Source organism: Myotis daubentonii, chromosome 5, assembly GCF_963259705.1.
Source record: "Myotis daubentonii chromosome 5, mMyoDau2.1, whole genome shotgun sequence".
Classification (NCBI taxonomy): Eukaryota; Metazoa; Chordata; class Mammalia; order Chiroptera; family Vespertilionidae; genus Myotis; species Myotis daubentonii.
In genome coordinates, this window is record NC_081844.1 from 85,136,568 (window position 1) to 85,152,381 (window position 15,814).

General features: G+C 40.5%; 1 protein-coding gene across 4 annotated transcripts in view; it reads right to left on the reverse strand.

The window, feature by feature from the left end:
• The window catches only part of NR3C1 (nuclear receptor subfamily 3 group C member 1), a 104,974-nt gene that overhangs the window by 20,320 nt on the left and 68,840 nt on the right, over positions 1–15,814 (reverse strand). For 3 of the 4 annotated variants that reach the window (XM_059698754.1, XM_059698753.1, XM_059698755.1), the window contains exons 3-4: positions 12,715–12,881; positions 4,988–5,104 (exon numbers count right to left, since the gene is read on the reverse strand). In XM_059698754.1, the coding sequence (XP_059554737.1) occupies positions 4,988–5,104; positions 12,715–12,881 (284 nt within the window). The remainder of the gene's footprint in view (positions 1–4,987; positions 5,105–12,714; positions 12,882–15,814) is intronic. The other variant, XM_059698757.1, reaches the window with a different exon arrangement.

A 15,814-nucleotide genomic window follows, 5' to 3' on the forward strand; every position in this document is an offset into this window, starting at 1 on the left:
GTGTGGTTTTTTTTTTAGCAGTTATGATAGTGACATGGAAAAAGAAAGGACCAAGAGAAATCCATTTGTATATTAATTTCTGCTACAAATAAGTTACTTCTTTATTATAGTTATATTTTATACAACATTAAGTGTCTTACAATACTATATTAAAGCAGTCTAAACAAATCACTTTCATAGATTCTTTTATAAATTAATTTCTGCCTCACTTTCACTTTAAAATCAAAATTTTCATTGGTTAAAGGCAAATTTCTTTTACTATCAATTGAGATAAAGAATCTAAGCTTGTAATACCAAACTAGAAACTCTGGCTTAAGGTTACTCTAAATTATAATAACATGTATAGTGAAGAGAGCTATACTGTTTACAGCCATGCACAAACTCCCCTTCTTATCAAGAGACAATGACATGGCAGATCACACACTGAAGACAGTAGTAGTTCTAAGAACAGAAAAAAACACTTTTTTTTTAACCTGTAATAATGGATACTACTTAGAACGAAAAACATGAGGGAGATGAAGAGAAAAACTTTACATTTCTTCACATAAATTACCAGTGGGTAATTTTCCTTTTATAAGAGATTTCTATTGATGACTATAATCCTAAAGCATCCATTTTCATATTATATGTAAAGTAACTAAAGCTCTCTTATAATTTTGACTTAGTTTGGAACAGTGTAATCAAATGACAGCATGGATTCTGTAGATTTCTGAGTAAATGAAGTCTTACTCTTTGTTGTTTAGTGACAAATAAGAATTACATTATTATTTTTTAGCATATGTGCTGCTGAAGTGAGCATAGAATTATAGGATTCTTGAAGAGAAAGTACACAGAGCTCCAGGGAAGGGTAAGGACTGTCATTTATAGGAATAGGGAAATGTACCTGTCTCAGTTATCAGAGGTGCAAACACATTTTGCTAATGGAAAAGTGCTAATCACCTTTACACATAAAAGACAGTTTGTTGAAGATAGATTTTGTGGCGGGAACTATTATCCCTATGTCTGGTGTTAGAGAAAATGTCCTACCATTTCCATTGAGTAGAATAGTCCCACTTCTTACTTGCTCTGTGCTGAGTGTGGCACTGAGAAACTTCAGAATTTTTAGTCAACATTTCAAAACAGGATCATGCCAACTTTCATTTATGTTCCCACACTATATTGGAGACACAGGATGGTGCAGTGGTAAAGAGCACAAATCTGAAACCACCATGACTGAATTTTGGGTATTGGTGCAAATTATTTTCTGGGCCTTAGTTTCCTCTTCTATAAAATGAGGAGAATAGCACCTACCTTGTAGGGTAGTGGAGAATTAAGTCTGGTAAAATGTGTAAAATGCTTAGAACAGTTCCTGGCACACATTACATGCTAGGATAAGAATGTCAGTACCTCAACTGGCCTTAGCATATTTTGAATTCAGACAGTGCAAGTCTACAGAGGAGTGATAACGTTTTAAAAAGGACATAAGGAAACCCTCTAAACAATCAAAATATCTCAGTGAAGCCCAGATCTCAAAACCATGGCATGCACTTGGTTGACAAAGTGAAAGAACATGCACGACCCAAACCAACCTACTGAAATCGGACTACACACCCTCGATGAGCTCTAACTTTAAAACGCCGAGACTGTGTTCACACTCCACATCAGAACCCAAAGTAAAGGAGATGACAAGCTGGGAGATTACATTTTAAAAAACCTTCTGTGACTCAGCACACAATTAGTTTAATTTCTTACTATTCACCTACAGTCCTAAATGAGGACTGATGCCTCCGAATAAAGCACATCCAATGGCGGGGTACTGACTAGAGCAAGAAAGGGCACTAGGATGTTTCCACAGAACTTTAGCAAGGAGTTCTTAATTGAATACATTAAGAACTTACTATTTTAAAGCAATTTAGTTAATAAGATTTTTCCTGTATAGGAAGTTTCTGACTCCTTGGAGCATATGGTAGATTAACGTTCAATATGTGATCTCTACAGAAGTATTCTCAAGTCCGGGATAGCTCCACTTCCTTGTTAATAAAAGTAGAGACATCTTAGTTTAAAAGTTAGCTTTAAGATATTAGATATGAAATCTAATAATGTCATAAGCCTCCTTGCCTTTATATTCCACTTGACTCTCTACACTAAAAATAAAGCTGTATTTTGGAAAGATCACAATACACCTTAAAATGAAGTATAGAACATTTGGGATCACCATTAAAAACCTTTATCTGTTTTCAAATTCTAGGCACTTCAGGCCAGGAAGAAGGCTGCCTTAAAATATACCTTGAGAATTCTTTGGTAGGGGCAGCAGTACTAAGTTACTTTTATGGAGAGAATTGGGCTCTGAGTGAGCCAGTGGCTTCTGCAGTTACTTTGGGGTTATCATGAAATTTCCTGGCTTAGGGGAAACACTCCAATGGACAAAAGAATATTTATAAAGATTATATTGTTCTTAAGTATTATGGTCTACTAGACACTTCTGGCACTTACTCCAAATAAAGGTTTTATATACACTGGAATAATTGAACACAAAAATGAAGCTTTTTTACTAAAACCACACCTATGCAAAAACTCTATGAACTTCGATATTTAAAAGCATTTCGGTTTTTCTACAAATTATCAACTGCATGATATGTGCTAATAGTTATATTATTAAATGACAAACTGGAACTATGTAGTCACATCTATAAATCTTTGTATTTAAAAACACGTACATAGTACGTGCTAGAAAGCTCTAACAGTCTCCTATCAAAAGAACCACATGGCTTCCATCCTCCCTCTAATATCACCATATCTTGTTTAATTGATCACTCTTTATAAGATTGGCTTTTCTAAAATACAAATCTGATCATGTCCTCTGCCATTATTTTCACCTAACTCCTACTCAGCGTTTTTAGACCTAAAATTCAATGTTGCTTCTTCCAGGACGGAATTAGGTGACACTATTCCATTTGCAGTGAGCCACCCTGTCTTGTGATTTGACTCTAGAACAGCCGTGGGCAAACAACGGCCCGCGGGCTGGATCCGGCCCGTTTGAAATGAATAAAACTAAAAAAAAAAAAAAAAAAAGACCATACCCTTTTATGTAATGACTAGGGGCCCGGTGCACGAAATTCGTGCACTGGGTGTGTGTGTGTGTGTGGGGGGGGGAGTGTCCCTCAGCCCAGCCTGCCCCCTCTCACATACTGGGAGCCCTCAGGTGTTGACCCCCATCACCCTCCAATTGCAGGATCAGCCCCTTGCCCAGGCCTGATGCCTCTGACAGAGGCATCAGGCCTGGGCAGGGGACCCTCATTTCCCCCCATCACTGGTTCTACCCCCAGCCCAGGCCTGATGCCTCGGCCAGAGGCGTAGACCCCCATCACCCTCCGATCGCCTGATCGGCCCCTTGCCCAGGCCTGACGCCTCCGCCAGAGGTGTCAGGCTTGGACAGGGGACCCCCATCTCCCCCTGATCACTGGCTCTGGCCCCTGCCCAAGCCTGAGGCCTCTGGCCCAGGAATCATGCCTGGGCAGGGGACCCCCATCTCCCTCTGATCACTTGCTCCACCCCCCGCCCAAGCCTGACGCCTCTGACCCAGGCTTCAGGCCTGGGCAAGGGGACCATCATATCCCCCCAATCCCCGGCTCAGCCCCCCGCCCAGGCCTGATGCCTCGGCCAGAGGAGTTGACCCTCATCACCCTCCGATCACCAATCACCGGATCGGCCCCTTGACCAGGCCTGAGGCCTCTGGCAGAGGTGTCAGGCCTGGGAAGGGGACCCCCAGCTCCCCGTGGTTGCAGGCTCCGCCCCTGCCCAGGCCTAAAGCCTCTGGCCTAGGCGTCCGGCCCGGGCAGCGGGGACCCGCAGCTGCAGCGGCCCCGCGATCATGGGCTCCGCTTTAGGCCCAGGCAAGGGGCCCCTAGCTCCCGGGACTGCCAGCTGCGACCGTGCCCAGCTCCCATCGCTGGCTCCACCCCTACTTCCTGCTATCACTGGCCAGGGCGGAAAAGGCGCCTGATTCTCCGATCATGGCTGGGGGGCAGCCCCCTGGGTTTCCGATCACTGTCAGTGGCAGGGGGCTTCTTCCTGCTTTCCCTTTTGCCTCCCTGCATTGTGCCTACATATGCAAATTAACTGCCATCTTGTTGGCAGTTAACTGCCAATCTTAGTTGGCAGTTAATTTGCATATAGCCCTGATTAGCCAATGAAAAGGGTATCGTCGTACGCCAATTACCATTTTTCTCTTTTATTAGATAGGATGTTTACTTTGAATTTATTTAGTTCACACAAACACTCCATCCATGCTTTTGTTCCGGCCCTCCGGTCCAGTTTAAGAACCCATGTGGCCCTCGAGTCAAAAAGTTTGCCCACCCCTGGTCTAGAACCTAACTAGACAGGTAATTCCTAGAATACAGGCACTGATTCATTGTCTTGTGCCTGCCTTCTTGGTGAGCACTGCTGAATGAAATGCTGCTATCACAACAAATAGAAGCACATGGGCTGTTAGATCACCATCACCACCTTCATCGAACTTGCACTTTCAGTCAAAGCAGAATTCCTAACTTTCCAGAGGAACATTTTTAAACGATGACATCAATGTTAATTATATAACTTGTTACATAAACAGGAATCTGAAAATCAAACTTATACCTAGTTTCAGGTTTCTTCTTTACTTGCAAAACAACAAACCAAACCCATCCAAGGCCACTTTGAGGAGTTTTTCCCCCCTGCAGACCTACAAAAGTAATGTCTCAAGTTTTGTAATTCTCATTATTATATAATTTCCTTTTTCAGTACATAGTCTGGCTATGCTGACTTCAGTAATAAGAGCTGGTGAATAAACTTAAGCAATAATGAAATATTCATTTAAAAATTCCTACTTTTATTGAATAATATAAAATTGTGCCAGTCAAGCACATATATACCATAATAAATAAATTATTGCAACCTTTTACTTACATTTTAAAAAGTAAAATAAATTTTCATATGATACAGAGATAGTTCCGTTCAGGTCTGACCTTACCTTCCAGGTTCATTCCAGCTTGAAGACATTTTCGATAGCGGCACGCAGGGCAGTTTTTTCTTCGAATTTTATCAATGATACAATCATTTCTTCCAGCACAAAGGTAATTGTGCTGTCCTATAGGGAAAATAAAGGCACTGTTAAAATTTCACAGGTCTCAAAGGAGATGCTTTCTGGAATGATTCTGTCTGTTTCTGTTTTAGGCAGAGTGGACGGAGCCAAGGAGCAGAGGCACTGACTGAGGAAGGGACAGTGGACCTGCCTCCATTGTCGCTGCAAAGATCAACTAAAAATGTCTTTTTTTTTATTCTATTCAACATATTCAGAATCGTGTATTAAACACTGTATGGCAGCATACAGAGAGAAGAGTGAACGTCTCATAAACGGGACACCGCCATGTGAGCAGCTCTCAGATCAAGAAGCAGAGCAATACCCCACAAATGCCCACCAAGGGCAACTCTTTCTTGATAAATTGTGCTTTAAACAGTTTCTTGTTTTAACAGTTACAGGAGATGTCTGTACTCACTATTTTATTATGACTTCTGACCTAATGCTAAGGAGGAATAAAGAAAAAGGAAACTGGCCGAAACTGGTTTGGCTCAGTGGATAGAGCGTCGGCCTGCAGACTGAAGGGTCCCGGGTTCGATTCCGGTCAAGGGCATGTACCTGGGTTGCGGGCACATCCCCAGGAGGAGATGTGCAGGAGGCAGCTGATCGATGTTTCTCTCTCATCGATGTTTCTAACTCTCTATCTCTTTCCCTTCCTCTCTGTAAAAAAAAAAAAAAAATCAATAAAATATATATTAAAAAAAAAAAGAAAAAAAGAAAAAGAAAAAGGAAACTGGTTTTAAAATACTGAGAGTCCCAAAGGGAAATGACTTTCATATAACATTATTCTACCACATGCAAATAAAATGTGCTCCCCCTCCCAATATTAAAGGAAGCTATAGGTAAACAGTTAATCTTAAAGGTTAAGGTTGCCATCAACTAGTTAGGTGAACAGAGACTTGACAAACAAAACTACTGCAGATCCTACAGAGACGTATTACTTATTTCACATGCTTTTCGAATATAAGAATGTTTGAATTCACCATTAACCCCCCCCCCCAGTATTAAAGACCACTACTGTCTAAAATCTTGTGGTGCCCAGTTATTAAATAATGTGTTAGAGGCAGAAGTACAGTTTTCACTTGGTGAAAGTTTTCATGGAAAATTTCAAAGGAAATATGCATAATCTTGTAATTTTCTTTGAACCTGGTTGGTGAAGGAAACTATCTGAGGATCTGCTGGCCTGGCAAGAACCAAGGATCCTCCTCCACAAGATGAGCATCTATATATATAAAAGCCCAAGCGACTGTTACGACTGAACGACCGGTCAACCGGTTGCTATGATGTGCACTGACCACCAGGAGGCAGATGTTCAATGCAGGACCTGCCCCCTAGTGGTCAGTGCACCCCCACAGCCAACCTCCCATGGTCCCTACCCCTGGCTGGCCAGTCCCGATAGGGACTGGGCAAGACGGCCCCAATTGCCAGCCAGCTGAGGGAACCCCACCCGTGCATGAATTTGTGCACTGGGCCTCTAGTATCTAAATAAATTTATGAGACAACTAAGAGTCCATGTACCTTACACTAGAGGGGGTGGTCTTCACAAGACTGCAAGCCATTTCTCTTCTCAAAAATAAATCATACTCAAAGAGAAGAGAAAAATTCAATTCACTAGGTTGACTATACCTAGTTCTGATTTTTAGGGAAAGATCCTTTATGCATAGGACAACCTAAGACTTGCCTGAAAATAAACTGTGTTTACTTCTTCCTAATAGGATAAGTCACAGTGCTCTTTAAGCATTAGTTTTGGGTAGATGGTTAACTGTGTCCAGTTCAATTCTTTGTGAGGCATAGGCCACAGGCCCTGCTCCAGAACTGCTCTCCAAGGCCAAATGTCTGCCAGCTACTTCAGTTCTGTCCACGCTGTGGACGTTTCCTAGCTGCTTTACTTGAACATAAAGTGTGTCAAGCCAATAATTCTACCCAGTAATTCTATCCTCTATTACAGCAAAAGTAGGAACAAGAGATGTATCCATTGTTGAAACAGTTATAAAGAATTTTGGCTCCATAAGAATATCGCCAAATCACTGTCCTGCAGTTACTGGAAAAGGAAGTTGAAAAAATTACTCATTGCTAAAAACAGAAAAAATTCTAATGCTCTATTTGTATCCAACAAAAATATCAGAATGTGCATAGGATGCTAATAATGATTTCTTTATCCCAGGTATGTCTTAAGCACATGCAAGAATCTGAGCTAGAGGATCCGTGGGCATTGTGTATTTAAGTTAAAATTAGTCTTATCTGGTTAGTAGTATGAAATTGGGCAAGTCTGTGTCTAATTTATAAAATAAGGAGTGGTCACTCTTTTATAAGGCCTGGACATGAACCACTAACGTCAGTCCTTGCCAATCCCTTTGATAAGACAAAGGGATGTGTTAGTTTGGAGTCCTTGTCTTGTACCACTTGGTAAATTCCCATTCTAACTAATAAATACAATAGAGAGTAGACATCAGGAGAAAAGCCTTCAAGCCAGCTGAAATTTCTTAACATTTTGTTTGCATATATTTTTGTGTGTGGTTAAAACCTATTTTTGGCAAGTGACTCTAGTTTCTATTTGTGGCAGGTGTGGTAGCCAGCCTCCACGACGGCCCCCAATGGTCTCTGTGCAGTCCCTTCCCATACTCTGCCAGGGCTGGTCTGTGTAACCAATAAAAACATGGCAAAAGTGACAGCACGTCACATCTGAGATTAAGCTGTAAAGACATCGGTTCCATGTTGGTTAGTCTCTCTGTGGATCGTTTGATTTGGGGGATGCCAACTGACAGCAGGCTGGAGGAGCCACACAGTGGGGAACTGAAGCTGCTGCCAAAAACAATGCTAATGGGTGGCAGGAGCCTTCAGAGGACAGCAGCTCCATCAACAGTCTGATGTAGCCTCACAACTGCCCCAGAACCACCTGTCTCAGAGCTGCTCCCAAATCTCTGACTCGCGGGAAGGGCATGATACAGTAAATGCCTTCTATTCATTGTGGAGGTAATCTGTTGTACAATAGATAATACAGGAGGGATAGTGAAGTTGTGTGTTCTTTTTTAAAAAAATACTTTAAGTTTTAAAACAGAGTGATCTAAGAACAATGTTAGTAAGTAGGACCGGGATGCACAGACATGAACAAGACCCTGAAAGTGCTATGGGACACAGGTACCACACAAAGGGTATATCCTAGGTTTTCCACAGTTTGTATACTCTGTTTGAAGTAGCCAAGTTTTCAATGTGAACTGTCAGCTTGACAGTTCTGTCAGCTCTGTACCTGCTCTCAAAAGCAGTTTGTACAGTGGAAAGTGTACTGCTAAGGTGTCGGGAAATCCTGATCTGAATTGCAGCCCTACTTTCTAGCTGTGTGATCTCAGTAATGTTTATTAACTTTTCTGAGCAGCTGCTTTCTCAGCCGTAAATCTGGAAAATTAGCAACTTACCTGGCTGGCTTCTGCAAGGTTCTTCCAATAGTGCCTAGCACACTCTAAGGGCTCAATAAATGATAGCTATGAAACAATGCCCTTGTAATAACTTTCAGAATCTAGGTAGATGATGAACAGACAGGTGACAGGTTGTTATCATATACCTCTCAGGGAGCCAGGGTGACACTGAGGTTAAGAGCCAGCTGTGTTACAATCTGAGTTCTGCAAGCTAAACTCTCTGAGCCTCAGTTTCCTAGTCCATCAACTATGAATCCTAACAGCATCTAAAAGTTCACAGCTGTCAATTAGGTGGTATGACATATATAAAACAAGGACTTCATGCATGGTAAATTACAGGTAGCTGATGCCTATCTTCATAATGACCCACCAACAAAGATGAGATGTACTATTGTGCAAAGGGAACATAAAAAAATGGGACTTAGGGGAAAAGAGATCACTAAACTAGTATACAAAAAAGAAATGGCGCTACCCATGTATGCAGAAAAAAGACACCCAGAATATCAAACAAAGAAGTTCAAAATATTTATTCTTGATCTAGTTTTTATGGAGAATAAGTAAAACTTCGGCAAATTCTGCAAATTTCCTAAAAACAGTTAAGTGTTTGGGCAGTTACTATAATATGCCAATTTAGGGTAAAACTCATTATGTGTAGCAGGTGTTATAAATGAAGTACTAAGTATAATGCACATCGTACAAGCCACATCTTCATAGTTTTTAAAAAGTGCTCCAAAAATGTATCTGGGCCTTAAAACACTTTCATCATGTCTAGAGAGGTTGTCAAAGGACTACAGAATTGTAGAGCTGAAAGGGGCCTTGGAGAACATTAAAATCCAAGGAAAGGATTTACTTAACAGTCCACATTTAAGCTTTTCACTATTAATCATGCAATCTAGACATCACATTTAACTGAAATACTTAAGAGATAAATATTTGAAATAGTAGAGCTAATATTAAATTTTACCTAAAAACAAGTATAAGAATTTAATTCTAAAGCAGGGATTAAGACCAAAGAGCAAATAGCTTGGTATTTTATTTGAGAAGTATATTTAGCTCTTTCTTTTCTTTTTAAATTGCATTTGAATGCTTTTACATAGGGCATGCTCCTACATTCTAATGGCAATAACTGCCCACCTTCCCCCAGTTGTATTATATTTTGCCAGAATGACATACTTGGTCCCTGTAGGCATTTGAATTTGCAGCCCTGTTTTTTTTTTGTTTTTTTTTTTTTCAAATAAAGGGGGCACACCTGGAGAATCACCACATGCTTCTGGAAGCTTCAGTGGTTGGCCCCAGGAAGCCTGCACTCTTCTCTAGGCGAGGCAGAGTGGCTCCTGGCTTGCTGGTGGGCCCAGGCTAAGGATTTCATCCAGACCAGTGGTTTTTTGTTGTTGTTGTTGTTGTTGTTTTTAAATATATTTTATTGATTTTTCACAGAGAGGAAGGGAGAGGGATAGAGAGTTAGAAACATCGATCAGCTGCCTCCTGCACACCCCCACTGGGGATGTGCCCGCAACCAAGGTACATGCCCTTGACCGGAATCAAACCTGGGACCCTTCAGTCCGCAGGCCGATGCTCTATCCACTGAGCCAAACCGGTTAGGGCTGCAGCCCTGTTTTAAAGAATAATTTAGTTAAAATGGAGAAAGAAAACTATTTTTTTAAACACCTTATTTTTTTCAAGGCTCCAATGTCTCATTCTAAATTTCACTTTCAGAAATCAACCTGTCGATATTATTATGCACAGCAATACTGTATTACTGTTGTCACTGCATTTATATCATGGAGGTTACTCATCAGGTAAGAAAGTGATGAGTAAAGTAAAGTGAGGACAAGAAGAAGCTTCCTTCTCTTGGGTTTGCTGTAAATAAGATCTACTTTGTTAGAGGCACTGCTCTAAGCAGGGGTGGACTTTACTCACAAGTGTACTCAACAGTTGGGAGTTACTGAACTGGTCAAAACCTGCACCCCTGTGCTCTAAGTGGGGTAACGAGCAATTCTATAGTTGGCTAATGTATTAAAAAGTAGTCCAAAGAAAAGAAACTGACTCATCTAATTCCTAAGGATGCAAACACAACTCTAGCCAAATAATCCTTCTCATAATGTGAATGAATAAAATATTATTTCTTTAAAAATTAATAGAACCACAACAAAACAACAAGAGAGTCTACTGCATGGGAGAACATATTTGCCAATGTTATCTCCGATAAGGGTTTAATCTCCAAAATTTACAGGGAACTTATACAACTTAACAAAAGGAAGATAAATAATCCAATCAAAAAATGGGCAAAGACCTAAATAGACACTTTTCGAAAGGGGACATACAGAAGGCCAAGAGACATATGAAAACATGCTTAAAGTCACTAATCATCTGAGAGATGCAAATCAGAACAACAATGAGGTACCATCTCACATCTGTCAGAATGGCAATCATCAACAAATCAACAAACGACAAGTGTTGGCGAGGATGTGGAGAAAAAGAAACCCTTGTGCACTGCTGGTGGGAATGCAGACTGGTGCAGCCACTGTGGAAAACAGTATGGAATTTCCTCAAAAAACTAAAAATGGAACTCCCATTTGACCCAGTGATCCCACTTCTAGGAATATATCCCAAGAAATCAAAATTCCAATCAGAAATGATATATGCACCCCTATGGTCATAGCAGCACAATTTACCATAGCTGAGATTTGGAAACAGCCTAAGTGTCCATCAGCAGATAAGTGGATTAAGAAACGGTGGTACATCTACACAATGGAATACTACGCTGCTGTAAAAAAGAAGTAACTCTTACCATTTGAACAGCATGGATGGACCTGGAGAGCATTATGCTAAGTGAAATAAGCCAGTCAGAGGAAGATAAATATCACATGATCTTACTCATTTATGGAATATAATAAACAACATAAACTGATGAACAAAAATAGAGGCAGAGTCAGAGAAGCATTGAACAGACCGTCAACCCTCAGAGGAGAGGCAGGGGAGGGTGTGTGTGTGTGGGAGGGTAAGAGATCAACCAAAGGACTGCATGCATATGAGCATAACCAATGGACACAGACAGTAGAGGGGTGAGGGCATGTGCTGGGGTGTGAGGGGGGGGAATGGAGACGTATGTAATACTTTAAACAATAAAGAATTTAAATTAAAAAAATTAATAAACCAGAGTAATCTTTAGGTAATCTACTCAGGCCACAGTCTTCAAACTGTGTTACAGATGACTGAATTGCATTTTTCACAGGAGGATTCAGTGACTTCTAATAATTTGCTATAGAAGGAATTTCTCCTCCTTTAAAGAATTGATGCTGTTGTCTTTGTCAGCAAGCTGAGTCTATCACAAAGGTAAAGTTTATGTTAATGTCATGTTTGTACAGTGAAATCAAGGTCTTTTCTGACCTCCTCGGCACTTTATCACTTGCTCCTCTATATTGTAATCTCTGTGCCTTGTTTACTCACCTTTCACTGCCAGTAGACTGTGACATCCCAGACAGCAGGGGTCAGGTCTTACGTTGCATTTTATACCACTCAGCACAGTGCCCAGGCCCAAAAGCAAAATACCTTTCCCACCAACCTCTCCCTCCCCCTCCCCTGTTCCTCACTGTCACTCATTTTTGCCAGACTGAAATAGCTGGTGACTTTAAAAACAACTAATTGATGGGAATTAAAGCCCACGATCTAATACGATGAGTACTGTTGCTGCCCAAATCCAACCCCATTGTTTCACATGATACCACTTTTAAAATATATATATATTTGTTATTGATTTCAGAGAGGAAGGGAGAGGGAGAGAGATAGAAACATCAACGATGAGAGAGAATCACTGATTGGCTGCCTCCTGCAGGCCCCCAACTGGGAATCAAGCCCGCAACCCGGGCATGTGCCCTTGACCGGAATCGAACCTGGGACCCTACAATCCGCAGTTTGACACACTATCCACTGAGCCAAACCAGCTAGGGCTGATACCACTTTCTTAAAGTTACTTTCTGTTCTCTGACCAAGCACCCTCCCTTCAGTTTATACTTTTCTATTTTATTCTAGTTCTGTTTTATGTTGCTTTTTAAAATGTCTCTTTCCCCCTAGAGACCTAGGAGCCATTCCCTCTCCCCTCTTAACAAAGCCTTAATGAGCTTTGCCTATAACAGAAATTTCAAAATCCACTCTGAGAAATAAGAACCAAGTAGAGGAAAAATAAAAACTCTTCAAAACACACACTACCTTCCACTGCTCTTTTGAAGAAGACTTTGCAGCTCCCACAGGTCAAGACCCCATAGTGACACCCCGACGCTTCGTCAGAGCACACAAGGCAGAGTTTGGGAGGTGGTCCCGAAGCTGCCGAGCTGGATGCAGGGGGAGAGCTGACATCCGGTCTCATGCCAGGGCTAAAGAAGAAAGAAAGCAGCGTTAGGATTTAGCTGTCACAGCTGTGAAACGCCCCCCACACACACACACACATCAAAACACAGTTCTCTTAGCTTCCCCCTCCCCAGCGAGCATTGTTCATACTGAACTGTGGCTTCACATACTAGCAAACATCACAATGTCTCACCTACTTAAACATATTCAAATAATTATTTTGTTCTTTAATACAAAATTACAAGTGAGGTAATTTCTTTTTAAGTATTCCTTAAATAGTTGTGCTTCACTTAGACATTACAATGTTTACTTGCTTAGGATTTGTTTATATTTATAATCATCTTTATTAAGGTGTAATTTACATACAATAATTCTCACCGTTTATAAGTATACAGTTGATGAATCTTGTTAAATAGTTGTATAGCTAACACCACGATCGAGAGATAGTATATGTCTATCACTCCCCCAAAGATTCCTCCTACCCCTTTAATTGCTTAGGGTATCAACTTTTTTCTAATTTTATTATCTTGGACAGGCATCTCTATTCATTCAATCATGTCTCATTATAATTCTACTCATGTCCTCCACTTGAGTCAAAATTTTTTATAAAACTTCTTACAGTTTCTTAGGACTTAGAAGCATTCCGTTCCATAACTTGCTTGTCTGGATTGCAGTGCACGACTGGAAAAAGCATGACGCTTTCAACACTAAGGACCATTCTGCCTACCCTCGCCCTTCAACAAAGAGATGCCCTAGAGAAGAAGGTGGAAACGGGAATCTGCTTCTCGTACTGGACCTCAATTTTCATTTTGCAGACTTTTCACCACAATGAGCACAGGTTTAGTGTTTAAAAGCAGACATTATTTTCCTATGAAAGAACTGTACAACGGATATATACTTTTTACCTGTACTCACCATTCTTAACACTCTGCCAAATTTGCTTATAAAGATATATACATATATATATATATTTATAAACCAACAAAACAGCGATCCTTTTAATGATGAAGAAAAAATTAACTATGAAATACTTCAGAATAGATCACACAATGTTTCCAATGTTTCATCTTCCTAAGGAATTTTCATCATGCATGCTAATTTTAGAACCAAAGTTACTGTATTATATTGCACTGTATAACTCAAAAGAGTTTCTAGGCATGTAACTTTCTGTAACTAAAAAGTCTCTAAAAAGAGTTTCTGGAGACTTCCCATTCCTTCTCTAGTTATGTGTTTTTCAAAACTGTGAATGGTAGCAATCTGTTGATTTTGGAACTACACATATTAAAGTGGGTTATTTATCAACTATATAAGAAAGTTCATAAGTATATCATTACTTCTTTGTAAACTTTTATTAATTTGCTTATTCTTTTAGCTGTCCCATTGCTGTCCTTTATAACTATAGCTGATAATAGTACAGCAGGTCCTCAAACAATATCGTTCCATTCAACGTTGTTTTGTTATACATTATTTTGCTTAATGTCGCAGAAATTACGGATGGCACTAAGTGAGGACTCAGTGTATTAAATCTCAATTACAAATATGCTCAAACTCACAGAGCAAACTAGATAAATTGTTTTGCTTATCAACATAGTTAGAAATTATGTTTATGAAATAACATCTTTGTTCTGTTTTAGGAATAAAAATTAAAAGATAATTATAGAACGACAATTGTTTTATAAACGTCACTTTAAGTAACTGGGTCTCTAAACCCAAAGCTCTCCCGAAATTCTGTCCTCACATGAAGCTCACTGCACCTTGCCAACCCTTGTTTGTCTAAGAGGCTTGGTCAACAGGACAGCGTTCCCGTCACCCCAATTCTGGGAATACGCCCCGGCGTTTCACATGTTCTCTGACTACTGTGAACAATTTCTGGATGCTTCCCTATCACAAGGCAGTGATTCTCTGCTAGCGCTGGGAGTGGACTGAGCGCATACTGAAAGCCTACAATGAAAGAAAACCTGAAAGGACTCTGCTGGAGGTCTGGCTGGAGCCACCTTTGATTAATAGAAACTCGTGACTAATGCAGAGGAGCTGCTCTGAGCCGAGTTTCACAGAGAAGCTGGAAGGCCTGGGAGTGAGTGACCGGAGCAGTGTGTCAGGGAAGCAAAAACGTCCTTGGCTTCTGCTCTGGGATGCCCCTATTCCTGCCCAGCCGATCTGTCATCTGACATCTATTTTTAGGGACCAACCAGTTGTTTGTGTATTTAGTTTATGGGAAAAAAGTGCAATATTTAAATATTTGAAATGTAGTTCTCATATGTAATACTTACATATATGTGTTTAAAATATTTTTAATATTTGTAGTACTTTATAGTTTTAAAACACTTCTCTGAATATAATCTCACCTCTCCTCTCAACAGCCTGGTGAAAAGAATGCCACAGCCTCTGACGAGGTCATGCCGAAACAGGAGGTTGATGACGGAGCCTTCTGTGATTACACGGACAGGTCTCAATCCCAGCTCTCCCACTTAAAAGGGCTGAGCCTGTTTCCTCATGAGCGAACTGGGAAGGACAGTGTGTGTGTGTGTGTGTGTGTGTGTGTGTGTGTGTGTGTGTTGTGAAAAGAGAATATGTAGAAAGTCAAGCATTCTTTTCTCTTTCAGCAACACTGGAGACTTTATAAAAAGCATTATATAAGTATTATATAAGTGGAAAGTAGTTTTAAGTCTAAAATCTAGCACAGCATTCCCAAATTCTCACTTATAAATTAGAGCATCTGCAAGAGCGTTCAGGCCACTGCACTGTGATCTACAGATGACAAAAGGGAAAGTTAAAACTAAACGAACAAATGGGTTGGTAGAACTGCAGCTAAAAATCTGGAACTTAAGTCAGGCTCTTGGCATCCCTTCAGGCGGTCATTCTGGGCAACATAAGATAGGAACTGAGTATGCAGAAAACTGCCAAGTATACCACAGACATCAGTGGAAAAGAATCAGTTTTTCTCACAAATATGAGGACT